Source organism: Ornithorhynchus anatinus, chromosome 6, assembly GCF_004115215.2.
Source record: "Ornithorhynchus anatinus isolate Pmale09 chromosome 6, mOrnAna1.pri.v4, whole genome shotgun sequence".
NCBI classification, from domain to species: domain Eukaryota; kingdom Metazoa; phylum Chordata; class Mammalia; order Monotremata; family Ornithorhynchidae; genus Ornithorhynchus; species Ornithorhynchus anatinus.
This window is the reverse complement of record NC_041733.1, coordinates 21,930,314-21,949,703: the sequence shown is the minus strand read 5'-3', so window position 1 is coordinate 21,949,703 and position 19,390 is coordinate 21,930,314. Positions and strand designations below refer to the sequence as shown.

Below are 19,390 nucleotides of genomic sequence, written 5' to 3'. Positions count from 1 at the left end.
CCGGTGGGATGGGGAGGAGGCCGAAGTGTGGGAAGGGGAAAAAATTAAAAAAAAATAAATAAATAAATCTCACGGAGAGATGCAGAGGAGTCGGGGGCGAGGGAAACCTGGAAAGCAACGCTGGGAGCTGCTGGGGAGCGGGAGGAGTTGGCGGGGCCGTTTGGCAGCTAGAAAGGCCAGTACTATTTTGGGGGCCGAAAGCCACAAGGAAGGGGACGCACAGACCTCCGTGCACGGAGGTGGGAGAGGTGGGAGGGCGAGGAAAAGCCCGCTCCGTGTAACGCGAGAGTCATTTCCTCCGCCCGAGGAGGGGATGGGCATCGTCGGCCCGGCCCGTCCTTCCCCCCCGCGAGTCCTGCCCTTAATAATAATTAATGATGATGGTATCGGTTAAGCGCTTACTATGTGCGCAACACTGTTCTAAGCTCCGGGGAGGATACAAGGTGATCAGGTTGTCCCAGGTGGGGCTCCCAGTCCTCATCCCCATTTTCCAGAGGAGGGAACTGAGGCCCAGAGAAGTGACTTGCCCCAAGTCTCACGCAGCTGACAAGGGGCGGAGGCGGGATTAGAACCCGTGACCTCTGACTCCCAAGCCCGGGCTCTTTCCCCTGAGCCCCGCCGCGTTGCAGGGGAGGAGGAGCCTCGGAGTTTTCCGGGGGAGCCTCTAGCCTTGGTCCTGACCAGAGAGAAAGAGGCAGCTTCCAGTGGATGGGCCGGAGGAGGGAGGAGGATTTATTTTAGGGGTTCGTGTGCCCCAGTGTGCATGGCTCTAATATCCAGTTATTCTCTGACTCCGTATATCCCCCGGAATCCCTGTCCTTGTGGTGCCGAGGTACAGAATCTCCCCAGCATTGACGCTCATCGAGGACCAGGTCTAAAAGTCTTCTCGGTCCCTCCCTCGGATCTGTCAGGAACAGAGGGAGGAGAGGGAAGCAACGATAATAATAACGTTGGTATTTGTTAAGCGCCTGTTCTAAGCGCTGGGGGAGATACAGGGTAGTCGGATTGTCCCACGTGAGGCTCACAGTCTTCATCTCCATCTTCCAGATGAGGTCACTGAGGCACAGGGAAGTGAAGTGACTTGCCCACAGTCACCCAGCTGACAAGTGGAAGATCCTGGATTCGAACCCATGACCTCCGACTCCTAACCCCGGGCTCTTTCCACTGAGCCACGCTGCTTCCCAACGATAAGAGAGGGGAAAGGAGATGGGGACGTGGCAGTTCCCTTTAGCCTCCTTGCTCTTAACATCCTCCCTCCTCGGTCCAGAGGAGAACTTCTCACCTCCTCCCCCTCGCCACCCTCCAAACCTGGGAGTTGTAGGAGACGGTCTCATGATCTGTCGTTGGCGAGGTCAGGGAGGTTGTCTGAGATGACACTTTGAGGGCGAGAAGCGGAGACACAAGGGTGCTGACGTAGATCGCAAACTCTTCGAGGACAGGGATCGCATTTACAACTCTTCATTTTTTTTCCTCCCAAGCGCTCACCACAGTGCTCTGCCTCCCGTAGGTGCCCGATCAATTCCGCTGATCGATGAAATCTCAACTGGAAAGGATGATGGTATCTGATAAGCGCTTACTATGTGCCAAGCACTGTTTTAAGCACTGATGAGCGCTATACCCAGGGGAGAGATTGGTCAGCGAGGCTCAGAGGAAAGAGCCCGGGCTGGGGAGTCAGAGGTCATGGGTTCTAATCCCGACTCCGCCGCTTGTCAGCTGCGTGACTTTGGGCAAGTCACTTCACTTCTCTGGGCCTCAGTTCCCTCAACTGTAAAATGGAGATGAAGACTGTGAGCCTCACGTGGGACAACCTGATCACCTTGTATCCTCCCCAGTGCTTAGAACAGTGCTTTGCACATAGTAAGCGCTTAACGAATGCCATCACTGTTATTATTAGACTCGGGTCTCTTGGCTCCAAGATCTGGAGGCTCACCCCATGCTCCTTTCCCTCTCATTTCTGAGCACCAACTCCTCCCCCCGGCCCAAACTTCGCGAGGTCACTGAGACAAGGGAGAGAAGGATTCCAACGACAGACCTCGAGACCCCCACATCCTAGCCTGGACGGCCTCCTGACACCCCTAAAATACCCATTTTTTAATGGCATCTGTTAAGCGCTTACTCTATGCCAGGTCAGGTACACGTTAATCAGGTTGGTCACAGTCCCCGTCCCAGGTAGGGCTCACAGTCTTAATCCCCATTTTACAGACGAGGTGACTGAGGCACAGAGAAGCTGTGACTTGCCCATCTATCTCGATCCCCGAATTCCTTCAGTTCCTACAGCCCAGATTGGACGGAGAACAACCTCCCGGAAGCCTGTGGTTTAGAAGACGAGGGAGTTCTACCCCTGTGTCCAGAAGGATCTGCAGGGTGTCTCACGTGGCCTTGAGCCAGGAGGCAGAAGAGAATGGGCTGGGGGAGGAGGAGCCTCTCTCCTCTGGGGTAGTCTATAGTCGTTCAGGTATTAACTGGAAGGGTGAATCCGACAGGTTAGAGTCAGATACGCAGAGTCAGTGTAATGAAGACCGAGAGAATGAGCAGAAAGATAAAAAAAGAAAAATGAGAAAGGAAAGAAAATAACTGAGGCGGGGGATAGAGGGTGAACGCAACAGGAAAGGGGAAATATAGCGAGCGAAAGAGGCAGAAAGACAGTTGACAGAAATAGGAGCACGATGGAGATAAAGCAGGAGATCGAGAGGGGGAGGTAACGCAACACGAGATAGATAGGGACCACGGAAAAGGGACTGTCAGGGAGAGAAACTGACAGAGAGAAAGAAGGACAGAAAGGAGGAGGGAGGAAAAGAGGGGGAGAAGAAATCAGGACAGATGGAGAGAGGGAACAAGTAAGACTGGCAGGGAAGGGGAGAGGAACCGGTGGGGGTGGGAGAGTGGAAAGGATGGGGAGAGACAAAGGGAAGGGGGAAGGGAAGGGGGGAGCTGGGGTGGAGCCTGGAATAGAAGCCAAGAGCTCTGACTCTCTGCCCGGTGATGTCCCCACATGGGGATCTCCTCCTCTTCCAGACCTCTAGAGACCCATCTTAGTCCACTGCCCGCCCTCCACCACCCCAGGCTCCTTGCCCAGTCCCCTGCCAGTGCCTTGCCTGAGAGCGGCTCAACTACCCCGAGTTGAGGCAGGGAACGGGGAAGGCGGCTTCCAAGGGAAGAGGAAGCAGTGGGCGGGGGAGGGAGGCTAGAGTAGAGGAGACGGTATGATTGTGTGTGTGAGAGAAAGAGAGATTGTGCGGATAATTACATGTCTGTAAACTACAGGTCTCTTGCACGTGTCTGTGTCCTTCTGTCCCTGCTTCAAAGCCTGCCCAGCTTCTTCTTTCTGGAAACCTCTCTTTATTTGGAATCGCTGTCCCTTATGGCTTCCTTAACTGACCCGGCTCAGTAGTGAGGCTAGGCAGCTCAAAGCACTAGGTACCAGGTCCGTGAAATGTAGGGAATTCCGGCGGAGGGAAGAAGCTGAACTGAGCCTCTGGCCGAGCGGGGTGGGGGAAGGGGGGAGAGAGAGAGAGAGCAAAAAAGAAAGGAGAGTGGGAGGAGGAGAGAGGAGGAGACAGCGAGAGAGGAAGTGGGAGAGGAAGAGAGGAAGAGAGAGAAGGGTGCGGGAGGAAAGGAAGTGGGGAAGGAGAGAGAGAGAAAGAAGTGAAGAGAAGTCCAGAGCGCAGAACAGAAGACGAGAGGAAAAAAAGGAAGAGGACAGAGAGCAGCGCAGAGCAGCCGCAAAGGAGAGAGTCAAAGAGAGGAGAGGCTCGGGGAGGTGGCGGAAAAGAGCAGGAGGGGGATCCCGGGACGGAATCGACCATGTTCCCCGCTCGCCCCGGCCCCGGGCCGCGGACCGAGGGCTAAGTCGGGCGGCGGGCCCCGGGGTCCGGCGAGGGGCAGGGGGCAGGGGGCAGGGGGCAGGGGGCAGGGGGCAGGACCAGCTCACTTGCCCTGTGGCGCTTCGGGCCCAGGCGGTAGAGACCCCCAGGCCGTCGGTCCCGGGGGAGCAGGGCGGGCGGGTCCCGAGGGCCGGCATGGGGCTCGGGGGGGCCCCGCGTCCGGGCCTGTGGCTGGCCCTGTGGCTGTCGGCGCTCTGCCCCGGGCCCGGGGCCCAGGACCTCCGCTGGGACCAGCAGTACTTCCCGGCCGCCGCCCCCCGCGTCCCCGTCATCGGTGAGTACCGGGAGGCCGGGCCGCCCCCCTCCCGGGGGTCCGGCGGGCCGGGGGCCCCGCTTCCCTCCGGCCGGGAGCGGGGTCCGGACTGGGGCTTCTCTGCCCGCGCAGCCGGGGGCACCTGCGAGGTCATCGCCGCTCACCGCTGCTGCAACCGCAACCGCATCGAGGAGCGCTCCCAGACCGTGCAGTGCTCCTGCCTCCCGGGAAAGGTGGCCGGCACCACCCGCGCCCGGCCCTCCTGCGTGGACGGTGAGGCTCGGGGGCCGGGCCCGGGGCCCGGGGCGGGGCCGGGGGAGGGGGCCGGGCCCGGGGGTCGACGCTCCCTCCCCTCCCGCAGCCTCCATCGTCACCGGGAAGTGGTGGTGTGAGATGGAACCGTGTCTGGACGGCGAGGAGTGCAAGACGCTGCCGGATAACTCGGGCTGGATGTGCCTGCTGGGCAACCGGGTCAAGACCACCAAGGTACCGGGGTTGCCCGGGGGAGGGCGGGGGGCCGGAGAAGCCCCCTCCCCCTGGGCTGAGCGGCTGTCTCCCCCATCCCCAGATCCACCCCAGATACTGAGATTGGAACCGAAGTCGCCCCCGGCCCCGCGAGACCTCGAGGAGCTTCTCTCCCTGGAAAGGACCGGGGGTCACCCCACGCCGGGCCCCCGGGGCACCTCACCCCCTGCCTCCGGCCCCTTCCCCCACCCTCCCGGGCGAGGCAGCGGAGGTCGAGGGCTTGGAGTTTTGTTCCCGGGGGGGGGCAAGGCGGAAAGTGGGGATGACGGGCCTCTCCTTCAGAGAAGCATCGCGGCTCGGTGGAAGGAGCCCTGGCTGGGGAGTCGGAAGCCACGGGTTCGAATCCCCGCTCTGCCACTTGCCCGCTGTGGGGCTCTGGGCCAGTCACTCGACTTCTCCGTGCCTCCGTTCCCTCATCCGTCAAAGGGGGGTGAGGATTGTGAGCCTCACGTGGGACAACCTGATGACCCTGTGGCTCCCCCAGCGCTTAGAGCGGTGCTCTGCGCAGGGTCAGCGCTTAACAAATGCCAACATGATTATTATGGAGGGACTGGACTTTGGGGAGCAAAGGGGTTAAGTTCCGGGCCACCCCCTGCCGGCCTTCCCATCCTCAAGTCGCCCGGGAATCGCCATTTCCCGGATTGGGAAAGCGGGCAGTGGGGCACGGGGGAAAACCGCCCACCCCGACGGCCGGGGTCACGCTCAGGACGCCGCGAGCTCCTCAAACGGGGGCAGGCGAGACCCAAGAGCCCTCCGCCCTCGACCCCCTCCCGCCCCCATCTCCGTTGACCGCCGACGGCCTCGTCGACGAAGGGGAGCTCGCAGGAAGGACTTGGCGCTCCGCTTGGGCGGGGAAGGGGTGGTCCACGAAGAAAGGGCCGACCGAGAGAGAGATGTTCTGTCCCACATTGATTTTAAATACAGAGCTTGAAAAAAGGGAAAGGGCAGGGAACTGGTTTGTGGAGGTGGCGGGGGAGGGTGGGGGGGTGCCTGAGGGAGGGGCCCCTAGGGATACTACATCTCAGGTGCTGGAGAAAATGCCCCTAGGGATCCTACCTCTCAGACGCTGGAGAAAACCGGGGCGGGAGGGGGAGGCTCCCGCTTTGGAGGAATGGCTCCGGTTTAATGGAAGTGGCGGAAGAAAACCGATTGGTCTCACTGAACCCGGCTTCCCTAACACGGGCAGAAGGCGAGGGGGGAGCTTCACTGCCTGCCCTAAGCGGAAGCAAGAAAGCTCACCCCTTCCCTAGTCCTGTAGCCCCCCAACTGGAGGAAGCGGCGTATCGGTGGTACCTGCCCTGGGGCTACTTCCTCCAACAGCTGGGGCGGAGCCTGAGGTAGGTAGAGCTCCCTGAGATGAAATCCCCGCTCCCTCTTCCCCCAGTCCCAGACACCCCAACCATCCTCCCCCGACACCTCCCAACAACACTGTTTGGCTCTCTCCTGCCCACCAGAGAGGTAGCAAGTGTGAAGGTTCAAACCAACTCCACTTTGGGGAGAGGCTTGGCCCGCCACTTCTTCCTCTCCCGGGGCAGCTTCACTGGTACTGTCCATAGCCCTGGTAACTGGTTGGAGCAGGGCCCTCCTTGGGGGGCAACTGGCTGGGGTCCTCCACAAAGGGGGCAGCTAAGGAAAGAAGAAAGAAAAAGGGTGGGGATCAGAAGATACCTCTCTGCTCCCCGGAGGCTTTGGGGGGGCCGGAGAGGGTGGGGAGAGCCTCAGGTATGCCCCCGCTTCCACCCTCAAACCCTGCTGGGAATGCAATTTGGGAGTACTGGGTCCCAGCCCTCTTCCCCCTTAGGGAAGATAGTTTCCTCGGGAGCAAGGACGGAAGCCCCACAGCCCGGGGACTCGAGCGGGGGAAGAAGAGCCCCCTCTCTTCCTCCCACTCCTCCACCAGCATCGCTGACCTCCCGGAGGCCCTCCTGGACCCGATTTTTTCTGGTCCCGGGCACTTACGGTTCTGGAACTGCTGAGCTGTGTAGCGGGTGAGAAGGATGCCGACGCCCTCGATCAGGGCCAACAAGATGCCACCCATCATAGCAGAACCCACCATGGCCAGCGGCCCACCTGGGGAGAGGAGATTTCCCCACCCAGTAAGAGCCCGGAGAGACTGTGGGAGGAGACGGCCCTCCTCCACTCGCCGCTCTCTGCTCCTGAGAGAGACTGCTCTGGGGCAGCCGTCACACTGGAGAAGCAGCTGCAGAGACGCAGGAATTTGGCACGGGATGTTAAGAGAAGGGCACCCAGGAGCGGGAGAGCACCCTCCGCGTCCGCCCTCCCACTCCGCAAACCAAAGTGAGCCGAGTGGGAAGTACTCACTGCGGGAAGCCAGCACCGCACCGGTGAGCGCTCCGCTGGTGATGGAATTCCAGGGATCCTCCTTACCCCGCAGCCTCACCAGCCCACAGTCGATGGTGGAGAACAAGCCACCCCACACGGCAAAGCTGCCTAGGTGCAGGGATTGGGGACGGGGGGAGGGGGAGTGGAGGAACCGTTAACCACAGCCAGAATTCTAAAGTTTGTAATCTACCAGAAACAGGATCGGCTCCACTAATGCAACCACGACCCAGTGAGATGGAGAAAACAGCAAATGCAAAGCTGGGATACCCAGAGAGCTCTGAGGGTTTTTTGGGAGAGGAACGTCCTGCACTTACAGCTACAGAAATGGATGCCCAGCCCAGCCCAGCCCCTCACCTCCGATCTGTGGCGCCCGGCTCCTCACGGCACTGACACTTCCCCAAAACCGGTGCCGGAATCCCTGAGGAAGATGGATAGGTCCATGGGGCAGAACCCAGAGCCCGGACTGGCAGAGTGCTGGGTGAAGCCCACCCGGTAGGGTCGGTGGATTTCAGCATGCCACCCCGGGCCCCGCTGACCAATCCAAGTACAGTACATCGTGCTTAGCAACGGACACTCTTCCCGGGGTGATCGAGATGGATTTCGAGTGCACCCTAGCTAAGGAGGCTCGGCACTTCATTTTGGAAGGAGTCCAGGATGCTGATTTTTTTTTTTTTAAATCCTGAAAGTAGAGGGTGGAAGTGGTGCTGACGCTTTGTCAGCACTCCTACCCCCAACCCACTTCTGGCCCGTGCCCCCCCTCCCAGGCCCTTAAGAGCAAAATAATAGTCTCATCGCCTCACTGTCCTCCTGCTCTCAGACAGCTGGGTAGCAGCAGGCTGAAAATGAAGGGGCGGAGGACGAGGCGAGAAACGAGTTTGGCCTCCTCGGGGGCAGCCGCAGTCTCCTTCCACCACAAAGATGCCGAAGCCGCCGACTCTGGCCTTAGACGTTGATTCATCTCTTCCTCCCACCCCACCCCCTGCTCACCTGCCCGCTCCCCATGGCATCCATCGGCAGCTCCGGCTGCTTTCTACCACCTCCAACGGCCTCCCCCACCCACTGGCACCAACTACAACAGGAAGGGGAGAAGGAAAGGTGGGTGACAGGTTTGGAGAGTCGAACCCACCAACACTAATCAATAAAGAGATGCCCTGAGTATCCATCGAAGAAGAGCCTCCATTGTCCGGAGACACAAGTGCTTTCATGCTGGAGGCAAGGCACCTCTATCCCAGGCCAGTAACAGCCTGAACGTGTGGTGGGTCAAGTGTGCCTGAGAAAAAGGGCACAGTGTTGCTCCCAGCTGGGGTTCTGGGTTGACCTGGGTGCCTAGGAGTGGAGTGGAGCATGTCCGTCCCACGATGAAGATGGGAAAAGCACAGCCCTTAGTACAGTGCTCTGCACGCATTAAGCGCTCAATAAATATGATTGAACGAATGTTCCCATTGCTTCGGATCAAAAGCCCAGACGGTCCCGGGGGCAACGAGCGCAGGGGATGGAGGGCAGTGGGGACCAGAGGAGCCCCGCCGGGCAGCGGAAGATGGGCTCCCAAGGGGAATACGGCCAGTGACACTGTCCGTGTCTACTTAGAGTTAATTCTGCTGCTCTCCCAGGTGAGAATGTCCCGGCCCTAGCAGGACACTTAATAATAATAATAATAATGTCGGTATTTGTTAAGCGCTTACTCTATGCCGAGCGCTGGGGTAGATACAGGGTCATCAGGTTGTCCCACGTGAGGCTCACAGTCTTAATCCCCATTTTACGGAGGAGGGAACTGAGGCGCCGAGAAGTGAGGTGACTTGTCCAAAGTCACACATCTGACAGGTGGCGGAGCCGGGATTAGAACCCACGATCTCTGACTCCTAAGCCCGGGCCCTTTCCGCTGAGCCACGCTGTTTCTCTAAATGTGAGACATTTAAATCTTTAGCTGTTAGACATCTTCGAACAAGCCTTTTCGCTGGAACAGCCTACAAAATCTGGAACTGTTCTAGTCCAACCCAGAGGGACAGTCTGTGTATATAACCAGCCCTTAGACCAGTGCTTGGCACATAGTAAGCGCTTAACGAATACCATCATCATTATTATTCTATAACGAGGGGGTACGGAACCAGTGGGTAGGGCTGAAGGCCGAGCAGAGAAGGGTCACACTCACAACTGGAGCATTGCGAAAGCCCTTAATCGCCTGGAATACGCCTCCGCCGATGACGCCCATGGTGAAGGCTCCACCGCAGTCGTCCACGATGCGCCATGGGCTAAGGGAGAAGAGGGAGGGTCGAGTCAGGGGCGAACCCAGAGCCCGGGTCCGGCTGGGTGACCTCTGACAACCTACCCAGGAGACCTGTCTTTTGGGTGGGATAGTCCCCCCATCGTGGAGGTCCCCGCCCCCCGGCTGACCTCCGAGAGAAGCCCCCCACTTCCTCCGAGAGGAGGCCCGAGAAGCGGGAAGCCCCATGGCCTACTGGAAGGAGCAGGGACCAGGGTTCGAATCCCGGGTCTACCGCTTGCCTGCTGTGTGACCTCGGTCAACTCCCTTCACTGGGCCTCAGTTCCCCCATCGGTAAAATGGGAATGAAAGCCAACTCCTAGTCCTACCTGGACTTCGAGCCCCAGGCGAGACTGGGGCTCTGTCCAACCCGATTACCCCGGCGCTTAGTCCACTGCTGGGCACAAAGCCAGTGCTTAATATTAATAATAATAATACTGTTAGTATTTGTTAAGCACTTCCTATGTGCTTAACTAGTACCATTACAATAATGATGGCGTTTGTTAAGCGCTTACTATGTGCAAAGCACTGTTCTAAGCGCTGGGGGGGGGTCGGTACAAGGTGATCAGGTTGTCCCACGTGGGGCTCCCAGTCTTCATCCCCATTTTCCAGATGAGGTCACTGAGGCCCAGCGAAGTGAAGTGACTTGCCCACAGTCACACGGCTGACAAGCGGCGGCGCCGGGAGTAATAATAATAATATTAGCATTTGTTAAGCGCTTACTGTGTGCCGAGCACTGTTCCAAGCGCTGGGGGAGACAGAAGATAATCAGGTGGTCCCCCGTGGGGCTCCCAGTCTTCATCCCCGACTTGTTCATTCCAAGCGCTTAGCACAGTGCTCTGCACATAGTAAGCGCTCAATAAATACTATTCAATGGATGAATGAATCCCCCATTTTCCAGATGAGGTCACTGAGGCCCGGCGGAGTGACCTGCCCCAAGTCAGCCGGCTGCCAGGCGGCGGAGCCGGGATTCGAACCCACGACCTGCGACCCCCCAGCCCGGGCTCTCGCCGCTGAGCCACGACAAAGGACAACAACCATCAGCCCAACGCTACGCTCCAAATACCAGGGGGGGAGGATGATTACTGGGCGGAGGGGGGGGGGGCGCTAACGCCTCCAGCCTCCCCGCCCATTTCCCTCCCTTCCAAGCGCTTAGTCCAGTGCCCTGCACATAGTGAGCGCTCAATCAGTACGAATGAACGGATGGATGGATGGATGAATGAATGGATGGATGCATTTCCATGGGGAAGGGATTTCCAAGCGGCTGCCTCGGCGGTCCTCCTCCTCCCGGCCAGGGGATCCCGTTGGCCCCCCTAAAAGGAGCTGTGGAAGAAGGGGGCGTCCTCCCGCCGAGGGGGAGGAAAGCGGGACCCTAATGTCTCTTCTTCCTCCCCCGGCCGGGCCTAGTCTGGTGTGAAGCCTGAGCTGTCGTACCAGGGCTCCCGAGCGTATTCCTCCATCGCCCCCCCCGTCACGTGACGAGGGACAAACGGCCGGTCCCCTGTCACGTGACGGGGGAGCGCCGCGCTCATTGGCCCCCCCGGAAGGGCGGGGCTGCCGGGGGGGAGGGGGCGAGGCCGCGACGTCGCCCCCTCGCGGCGGGTGACGTCAGGGCGTAGCGTCGGCGACGCGGGAAGGACGGTCGAGGTGATGCGGACGTGGGGTTGGGCTCGGGCCTTTGCCGCGGGGCTGAGCGCACGGGACGCTCGTTGGGCGCCACCTCTGACCCCCGTGCGAGGGAACCCGACCCTCCCCGGGAGGGAGGTGGGAGGATAGGGAGGCGTGCGTGCAACCATGTTTTTCTTCCAAGCGCTTAATCCAGTGCTCTGCACATAATCCTAATAATGTTGGTATTTGGTAAGCGCTTACTATGTGCAGAGCACTGCTCTAAGCGCTGGGGTACTAGGAAGCGCTCAATAAATACTACTGAATGAATGAATGGGGGCAGAGGGGTACAGGAGGGACTGGAGGGGGGAGAGGCTCGAGGCAGGAAGATCTCATTCGTTTAATCGTCTTTATTAATAATAACGTTGGTGTTTGTTAAGCGCTTACCATGTGCAGGGCACTGTTCTAAGCGCTGGGGGAGATACAGGGTCATCAGGTTGGCCCCCGGGAGGCTCCCAGTCTTCATCCCCATTTTACAGATGAGGGAACTGAGGCCCAGTGAAGGGACTTGCCCACAGTCACCCAGCTGACAGGTGGCAGAGCCGGGATTCGCACCCATGACCTGTGACTCCCAAGCCCGGGGTCTTTCCACTGAGCCGCGCTGCTTCTCTGTTATTGAGCGCTGACTGTGCGGAGCACTGGACCAAACGCTGGGAAGGGGCAATTCGGCCACAGAGACCATCCCGGCCCAATGGCGGGCTCACGGTCTAAACGGGGGAGACGGACAGCGAAGCAAAACAAGACAACATCATCAAGATCAATAGGATCATTCATTCATTCAATAGTATTTATTGAGCGCTTACTATGTGCGGAGCACTGAAGGAGATAGACACCTCATTAACAAAATTAAAAGTCGACACATGCTCTCGGGCCAGTGCAGTGGAAGTCGGTGGAAGGGAAGGGGGCGGATTTGGGAGATAATAATAATAATGTTGGAATTTGTTAAGCGCTTATTATGTGCAGAGCACTGTTCTAAGCGCTGGGGGATAGATACAGGGTAATCGGGTTGTCCCACGTGAGGCTCACAGTTAATCCCCATTTTACAGATGAGGTAACCGAGGCACAGAGGAGTTAAGTGACTTGCCCACAGTCACACAGCTGACCAGATAATGGCATTTGTTAAGTGCTTGCTATGTGCCAAGCACTGGTCTGAGCGCCGGTGGTGAAGAAAGCACCGGCAGGATTTGCTGGCAGACCCGATATGGGGGTTGAAAGCAGGGTGATGTCAAAATCGCAGGCTTGAGAGACAGGGTGCTACCGCTCAGTCAGCGGTGATGGAGAAACTAAGGAAGGGAGCGGATTTGGGAGGGAAGATGAGGAGATCGGTTTGGGACGCGTTGAGCTAGAGGGCCCGAGGTGGCAGCGGGACATCCAGAGATGTCATAAAGGCAGGAAGAGATGCGAGAGTGCAGGGAAGAGTGATTGGGGCTGCCGAGTTTGATTTGTGAATTATCTGCAGAGAGGTGGTAGCCGAAGCCATGAGGGCAAATGAGGTCTTCGAGGAAGTGAGCGTGATTGGAGAGTGGAATGGGACCCAGAATTGAGCCTTGAAGGACACCCCCAGTTAAGGAGTGGGAAGGCGGAGGAAGAACCGGTGAGAGAGACCTAGAAGGAGCGGCCAGAGAGGTGGAGGAGTACCATGAGAGGGCTGTGTCAGGAAAACCAAGATTAGCTAGAGTTGCCAGGAGAGGGGAATCACCCACAGGGTTGAAGGCTGCTGAGAGGTCAAGGAGGGTTAGGGTCGAATAGAATCTCCAGGAGTTAACGAGGGGAAGGTTGACCTTGGAGAGAGCAGTTTCAATGGAGTGGGCAGAGCCAGAGTTTAGAGGGTCAAGGAACGAGTTGGAGGGGAGGAGGTGGCGGCAGCAGGTATAAACGACCTGTCAGAGGAGTTTGGACAGTGACGGTAGGCGGGAGATGGGACGACGGCTGGATGGTGCAGTAGGGCTGAGAGGGTTCTTTTGGAGAGGGGACACGCGGGCATGCTTGAAAGCAGAGGGGAAGAAGACTTCAGAGAGTGGGTGGTTTAAAAAGGTGGTCAGGAAAGGAAGAAGAGTGGCAGTAAGGGATGAAAGGGTGAAGTCGGAGGTGCAGGTACAGGGTTTAGATTTCCAAAGCAGTCAGAAGATCGCCTCTGGAGACATGGCTGGGAAGAATGAGAGAGTCGGTGAGGGAGAAATTTGCAGGGGCGGATAGTTCACTCCTGATGGTTTCGATTATGTCAAAAGAATAGTTGGCAAAGTCGTCAAGGGTGAGAGAGGAGAGGTGGGGTCACTGGGAATTTAAGGAGAGTTAAAAGTCTGGAATAGTTGGTGTGAGCAGTGGATTTGGGGGTTGATAAGGCGAGGGCAGGATTATAGTAAGAGAGGATAAATTTGAGGCGGACCTAGTGCCTGAATTTCTGCCAGCAGTGTTCTGTGGTGCGATCACGTGACGGAAGATGTGAACTGTGACCATGATCCAGGGGAGGGGCTTGATGGTCCGAGGACAGGTGCAGGGATGGAACCACAAGGGAGCTGAGTTTGGCAGAGAGGGTGGATTTGAGTACCAAGAGATGGGAGGTAGGTTCGGGGGGCTGCGGGAACCTGGGTCCATTCTTAAGCTCCCCGCCTCTTTTCCTTCTTTCTATCTGGCCATCCGTCCGCCTGTCCACCCACCCCTTCATCTGTGCAGTACCGGCCTCAACATGCCACTCCCAGTAGCATTGCAGTCCCGTCTGGCGAAGCGGGGGATCCTTAAGCATATGGAGCCCGGTAAGTGCCGGCCCCGCCCCTGGAGGGATGGAGGGAGAGAGGGGTTACCTGGGGGAAGCAAGTCCAAGGTATCTGTTCAGTCCCGGACGCAGCCGGAGGTCAGGAGACCCGGTGTCCTCATGTACGTCGTGGCAGAAGATGCTGCTGCCGATGGTGAATCTGTCCATAGGGTTGTGCCTAAAGGAAGATTGGCTTTTGGTTGGTGGCTGGGCCTCTGGAGCTAGAAATTGCCCTTTTCAAGCTTCTGCTCCTTTGCTTTGTAAAAAATTTAAAAAGAAAATTGTGGTATTTGTTAAGTGGTTACTATGTGCAAAGCACTGTTCTAAGCGCTGGGGGATACAAGGTGATCAGGTTGTCCCACGTGGGGCACACAGTTTTTTAATCCCCATTTGACAGATGAGGTAACTGAGGCACAGAGAAGTTAAGTGACTTGCCCAAGGTCACACAGCTGACTAGTGCTAGAGCCAGGATTAGAACCCGTGACCTCTGACTTCCAAGCCTGTGCTCTTTCCACTGAGCCACGCTGCACTTGAGGTCTTTTTTCAAAACAAGCCTTTGAACAAAACATCTTTGACTGCTTCAGGTCAGCCTCAGGTCGATTGATTGATGATGATGATGATAACATGAATAGTGGTATTGGTTAAGCACTACTATGTGCCAGGCACTGTACTAAGTGCTTGGGTGGATACAGTCCAGTCAGACAGAGTCCCTGTCCCACATGGGGCTCACAGTCTAAATGGGAGGGAGAAAAGACGTTGAATCCCCACTTTACAGATGAGTTAACTGAGGTCCAGACAAGTTACATGGCTTGCCCCAGATCACAAAGCTGTCAAGTGGCACAGCCGGGACAAGAATTCGAGTCCTCAGACTGTCAGGCCCGTGCTCTTTCCCCTAGGCCATGCCACTTCTCGGTTTTCCAGCGTGTCTCGGCCACGCCCCATCATTTAAACTTTTGCCAGAATTTTCCACCAAAATGATTGACCCTTCCTGTAGGCGCCCTGGGTGATTGTCTCCAGACTTGACAGCGTACTTGTAGTCCTGTTTGGGAAGTTTCCCAAAAAACTGGAAACTTCACCCAACACTGGCTCTATGGGTATTGCAGAATGAAAGAGTGAATAAATTGAGCTTATCCAGCAGCCCCGTTTCACTCCGTTGGAAGCTAAGCAGATCAGTTTGCTGAAAATGGACAGGGGAAATTGGAGAGGAAAGAGACTTGAGCCTCTTAAAGAGCTAATAATAATGATGATGGTATTTCCTAAGTGCTTACTATGTGTCAAGCACTGTTCTAAGCGCTGGGGCAAGATAATCAGGTTGGACACAGTCTCTGTCCCACATTGGCTCACATTCTTAATCCCCATTTTACAGATGAGGTAACTGAAGCACAGCAAAGTGACTTGCCCAAGGTCACACGCTAGACAAGTGGCAGAGCCAAATCAGAACCCGTGACCCTCCGACTCCCGGGCCCATACTCTATCCACTAGGCCATGCCGCTTCTGATCGCAAAAGTCCAGCTACGGTCAGAGCCTGGACGATAGCTTTGACAGTGAGGAAGAAAGGGACAGAGAGGAAGGAACGTATCCAAGAAGCAGCGAAATTTAGGGGCTAAATATAAGACGGTGTTAAATATTATCCCCCAATTCTTCAGCACAGGGACTCGGAGGTTGGCGGTGGTGCCACCAAGTGTAGAAGAGGGTGGGGCAGGGAAGATCTGTGGAGGAAAAAACAAGGGAAGGGAGGCCTGTTTTTTCCCCAGCTCAATTAGAAGTGTTGGCAGGCCGGGGAGTGAGAGTCCAATCCCGGCTCTGCCGATACCTTACTGTGTGACCTTAGGCAAGTCATTGAACTTCTCTGTGTCCCAGTTTTCTCAGCTGTATAATGAGGATTCCATGCCTGTTCCCCCTCCTACTTAGACTGTGAGCCCTTTGTGGGACAGGGACTGGGTCCAACCTGATTAAATTATATCTACTCCAGCGCTTAGGTCAGTTCCTGACACATAGTAAGTGCTTGATAAAAACCATAATAATAATAACTGGGGAGGCCAGGGCATTTGTGAAAAGTGAGGACTGGCTTAAGGGAGAGCTGTTGCAGGAGTGGGTGAAGAGAAGGGTAATGAAGCTGGAGAAGACATACCAGGGCTTCCAGGACCAGGAGGCGAATCAAGATGATGTGGTGAATCGAACGATGGCTTTCGAACACAGGATTACCAGCTAAGCGGCATGGCCTCGTGGAAAGAGCACAGGCCTGGGCGTCAGAGAACGTGGCTTCTAATCCCGGCTCTGCCACTTGCCCGATGTGTGGAGTTGGGCAAGTCGCTTAACTTCTGCTCCTCGGTTCCCTCATCTATAAAATGGGAATTAAATCATACTCCTTCCTTCTTAGACTGGGAATCCCTTGTGGGAGAGGGACTCTGTCCAACTTGATTATCCTGTTCTCTAGCTCAGCTTGGCAGTACAGTGCGTGGCACATAGTAAGCGCGTAACTAGTACCGTTAAAAAATAACAAAAAGCAGCAGAATCCCGGTGGAAGCTCATGAAAAGGGAGCCAGAGAAGAGGGAGAGGCTGATGATGAGAGAGATGAAGGGGATGAGGGCAGAGACAGGGGTTGCGGGTCACAGTAGAGAGGGAGGGGGGTGAGCCTAGCAGAGGTGGGGGAGAGCTCTTGGTTGGAAAGTTGAGGGAGGAGAAGAATGTCACCGCAGAGCAAAAGGTGAGGTCAAGATCGTCTGTGAAGAAGCTTGGGGTGGCTGGCGGGGAAGAAGGGCATCTGTTAGAATTGCTCTGGACTGTGGCGAATGCCTGGGCTGGGATGGTCTTTGTGATTCCATAGAACCCGAAGAGGAGATCATCGCGGAGGACCACGACGACGACCACGTAGACTACGAAGCCACCCGGCTGGAGAGTCTCCCGCCACACTGGTACAAGGTGTTCGATCCCGTCTGGTGAGCGGGGGTGAAACGGGGTGAGCGGGGAAGAGGGCGGGAGGGAACCCTGGGGGTGGGGCAACGGAGAGGACAGGGTGGGACGAGGGAGGAAATGGGAGGGCGGGTGGGGATTGGAACCGAAACGGTAGGCGTTGGCCTGAGTGGGGGTCATTTGTGGGTCGCTTTTGGGTCCCTGGGAAGGAGTGGAGCTTGCGAGGGGAGTAGAGAGTCCAGAGGCTGGACCGCCGATTCAATTTGGGGAGGTGGAAGGGAGAGAGGTCTGGTGATCAGAACTTGGAGGCAGGGCTTCTTGGTTTTCTCTCCAGGCGTTCTGCCTTTTCCTCATTTCCCCCAGCCCTTGCTCCGCTGGGAATTGTTGGAGCCCAGCCGAGCGGGGGACCCAGGGCTGGGAGGCAGAGAACGAACCCAGCTCGGAAAGTCGGCGGGGCCGGGGCCTGGGGAAGTCTCTGTTTTCCGCCGCCAGAGCCGAAGTTTCTGACTGAAGGAAGAGAGGCTCAGGTGGCAGGGACGGGACGGCGGGGGGAGGGCCGGGGGTTGGGGGGCGGTTGTCTACCTTTGCTGATCCCCCCGCCTTTCTTCCCCCCCTGCCCCCCAGCGGCCTCCCTTACTACTGGAACGTGGAGACGGACCTGGTGTCCTGGCTCTCGCCCCACGACCCCAACTCCATCGTCACCAAAGCAGCCAAGAAGCTCAAAAGCACCTTAGGTAAGGTCCAGCTGGGTAGCCTGGGGAGGAGAGAAGGTCCCGGGCCAGGTCCTTCTCTGACCTTTCCTCCCCACAAGGAACTGTAGGGCCGCCAGGGACCCCAGTGTCCGAGGCGGCAGAAGGCCTTTGAACACCACCACCACCACCCCCGGCCTGCCCCCCCGGCCCCAGGGGCCTCAGCAGATGCAGCTGCTCTTTCGCTGTTGGTCGGTCTCCTCCTGTCAGTTGGAGAGAGGATTTGCAGAGGGGGAGCCCGGGCCGGGGCGGACGACAGAGAGACGACCGCCTGCCTCTTTTCATTCACGCCTTCCCCTGCCGCCTCTCCTCAGACAACGAGGAGAAGCCGGAACGGGTCTTCGAGAAGCCGGAACGGGTCTTCGAGAAGCCGGATCGAGGGTTCGAGAAGCCGGAGCGGGAGCGGGGCTACGACAAGTCGGAGCGGGAACGGGACCGCGTCTACGACAAGCCCGACCGGGACCGCGGCTACGACAAGCCGGAGCGGGACCGCGGCTACGACAAGCCCGACCGGGACCGCGGCTACGACAAGCCCGACCGGGACCGCGGCTACGACAAGCCCGACCGGGACCGCGGCTACGACAAGCCCGACCGGGACCGGGGCTACGAAAAGCCCGACCGGGACCGGGGTTACGACAAGTCCGACCGGGACCGCGGTTACGACAAATCAGATCGGGATCGGGGCTACGACAAGCCCGAGCGGGACCGGGGCTACGAGAAACCAGATCGGGATGATATAAAGGAGCGGCGTTATCACAGGCGGGAGGAGCTGGCTCCTTACTCCAAGAGCAAGAAAGGTAGGGGCTGGGGGGAGGGGGCTGAGGCAGGGGAGGGGGTTGGCAGGACTGCTCCCGTGGGAACTCCAGTACGGGCAGGGAACACGTCTCTCGATCCACGTGGCCTTGAGCAGAGGAGGAACGGGGGACGGGGTTAACGGGCCCCACGGACCTATCTACAGAAAACTCCTCCGCCCTTCACATCCCCCTCCCCTGGAAACCCTGCCGTGAGGGACCCAGGTGTGACGGTCTCGTGGTCTCTCCCCTCCTACAGCCAGTCGCAAGGATGAAGAATTAGATCCCATGGACCCCAGTGCCTATTCAGACGCCCCCCGGTGAGTGTAGGCCCCCGCCCATCCTCCCCACCCCCTTCTCCTTGGCTCGGCCTCTGTGGAGCCCCTGACCGTCCTGTCTTTTCCCACCTAGGGGCACGTGGTCTACAGGGCTGCCCAAAAGGAACGAAGCCAAGACCGGAGCCGACACCACGGCGGCCGGGCCCCTCTTCCAGCAGCGGCCCTACCCGAGCCCCGGGGCCGTGCTGCGGGCTAATGCGGAAGCCTCCCGGGCCAAGCAGCAGGACTGAGAACCCACTCTCCCCTTTGCCTCTCCTTCCCTCCCGCCCCCGGCCCCCCGACCAGGTGCCTCTTCTGGGGCCCAAGCGGGAGGGGAGAGAGGACTTGCCCTCCCTGGGCCGGGCCCAGCTTCACCCCCGAGCCGGGCCGGCCTCTACCCCTTCTGGATTTGTAATAAAAGGTTTTGCTTTTCGAGAGGGTGGTTGAGCTGGGAAAGCAAGGGTTCTCTTCTCCCCGAGGGCCTCGGGGCATACAAAGGGATGGGGCTGGAGGCCAGAAAGGACAGCCCCAAATGAGGCTATCCCCTCAGGACCACGGTAGCCCAGCCTGCTGATCTGGCCCGGCCCGGCCCGGCCCCACAGCGTAGCCTCCGGCTCTGGGCTGAGAGCCGAGGGCCGGGACGACAGGGAGAGGAGGGGCGAAACCTGACTGGGAAAGAAAGCGCACGGCCTGCGGTGAGGCCGGGAGCCGAGGCCAACTCTGTCCAGCAGTCGTTGCCCTTGTGGAGCTCCCCCAGGTGCCAAGGGCAGGTGTGAGGGGGCAGCTGACTTCAGCTTCCAGGTAGCACTCAGGGACCCTGGGCCGAAGGGAGTAGTATTTCAAATCAGGCCTCCGGGACAGACACAACCTGCCCAGCTCTCCACTGGCTCAAGAGAACTCCAGCCCGACAGTTCCTTAAAGCTGGGATGCTCTCCTC

General features: G+C 58.1%; 3 protein-coding genes across 6 annotated transcripts; 2 read left to right on the top strand and 1 right to left on the bottom strand.

Annotated features, from left to right (window-relative positions):
- Positions 1-3,921: 3,921 nt before the first annotated feature.
- On the top strand, positions 3,922-5,028 carry LOC114812909 (chemokine-like protein TAFA-1). The gene is made up of 4 exons (XM_029067849.2): positions 3,922-4,158; positions 4,270-4,410; positions 4,499-4,623; positions 4,706-5,028. The coding sequence occupies exons 1-4, from the start codon at positions 4,020-4,022 to the stop codon at positions 4,721-4,723; spliced, it is 423 nt and encodes a 140-aa protein (XP_028923682.1). The 5' UTR covers positions 3,922-4,019; the 3' UTR covers positions 4,724-5,028.
- A 528-nt stretch (positions 5,029-5,556) lies between these two features.
- On the bottom strand, positions 5,557-10,777 carry TIMM17B (translocase of inner mitochondrial membrane 17B). Of its 2 annotated transcripts, none has more exons than XM_029068048.2 (6): positions 10,700-10,777; positions 9,155-9,254; positions 7,360-7,423; positions 6,985-7,113; positions 6,622-6,732; positions 5,557-6,288 (listed from the first exon to the last, which is right to left on the bottom strand). In XM_029068048.2, the coding sequence occupies exons 1-6, from the start codon at positions 10,723-10,725 to the stop codon at positions 6,200-6,202; spliced, it is 519 nt and encodes a 172-aa protein (XP_028923881.1). In that variant the 5' UTR covers positions 10,726-10,777; the 3' UTR covers positions 5,557-6,199. The 2 variants fall into 2 exon arrangements, with proteins under 2 accessions (XP_028923881.1, XP_039768358.1); XM_039912424.1 differs by lacking the exon at positions 10,700-10,777 and adding an exon at positions 7,993-8,074 and having other exon boundaries at positions 9,155-9,247.
- Positions 10,778-10,861: 84 nt separating this feature from the next.
- On the top strand, positions 10,862-18,888 carry PQBP1 (polyglutamine binding protein 1). Of its 3 annotated transcripts, XM_029067579.2 has the most exons (8): positions 10,952-11,029; positions 12,390-12,524; positions 13,604-13,683; positions 16,511-16,622; positions 17,221-17,330; positions 17,660-18,142; positions 18,396-18,456; positions 18,548-18,888. In XM_029067579.2, exons 3-8 carry the CDS (start codon positions 13,617-13,619, stop codon positions 18,702-18,704), a joined length of 990 nt encoding a protein of 329 aa, XP_028923412.1. In that variant the 5' UTR covers positions 10,952-11,029; positions 12,390-12,524; positions 13,604-13,616; the 3' UTR covers positions 18,705-18,888. The 3 variants fall into 3 exon arrangements, with proteins under 3 accessions (XP_028923411.1, XP_028923414.1, XP_028923412.1); XM_029067578.1 differs by lacking the exons at positions 10,952-11,029; positions 12,390-12,524 and adding an exon at positions 10,862-10,912; XM_029067581.2 differs by lacking the exon at positions 12,390-12,524 and having other exon boundaries at positions 10,939-11,029.
- The last annotated feature ends 502 nt before the right edge of the window (positions 18,889-19,390 follow it).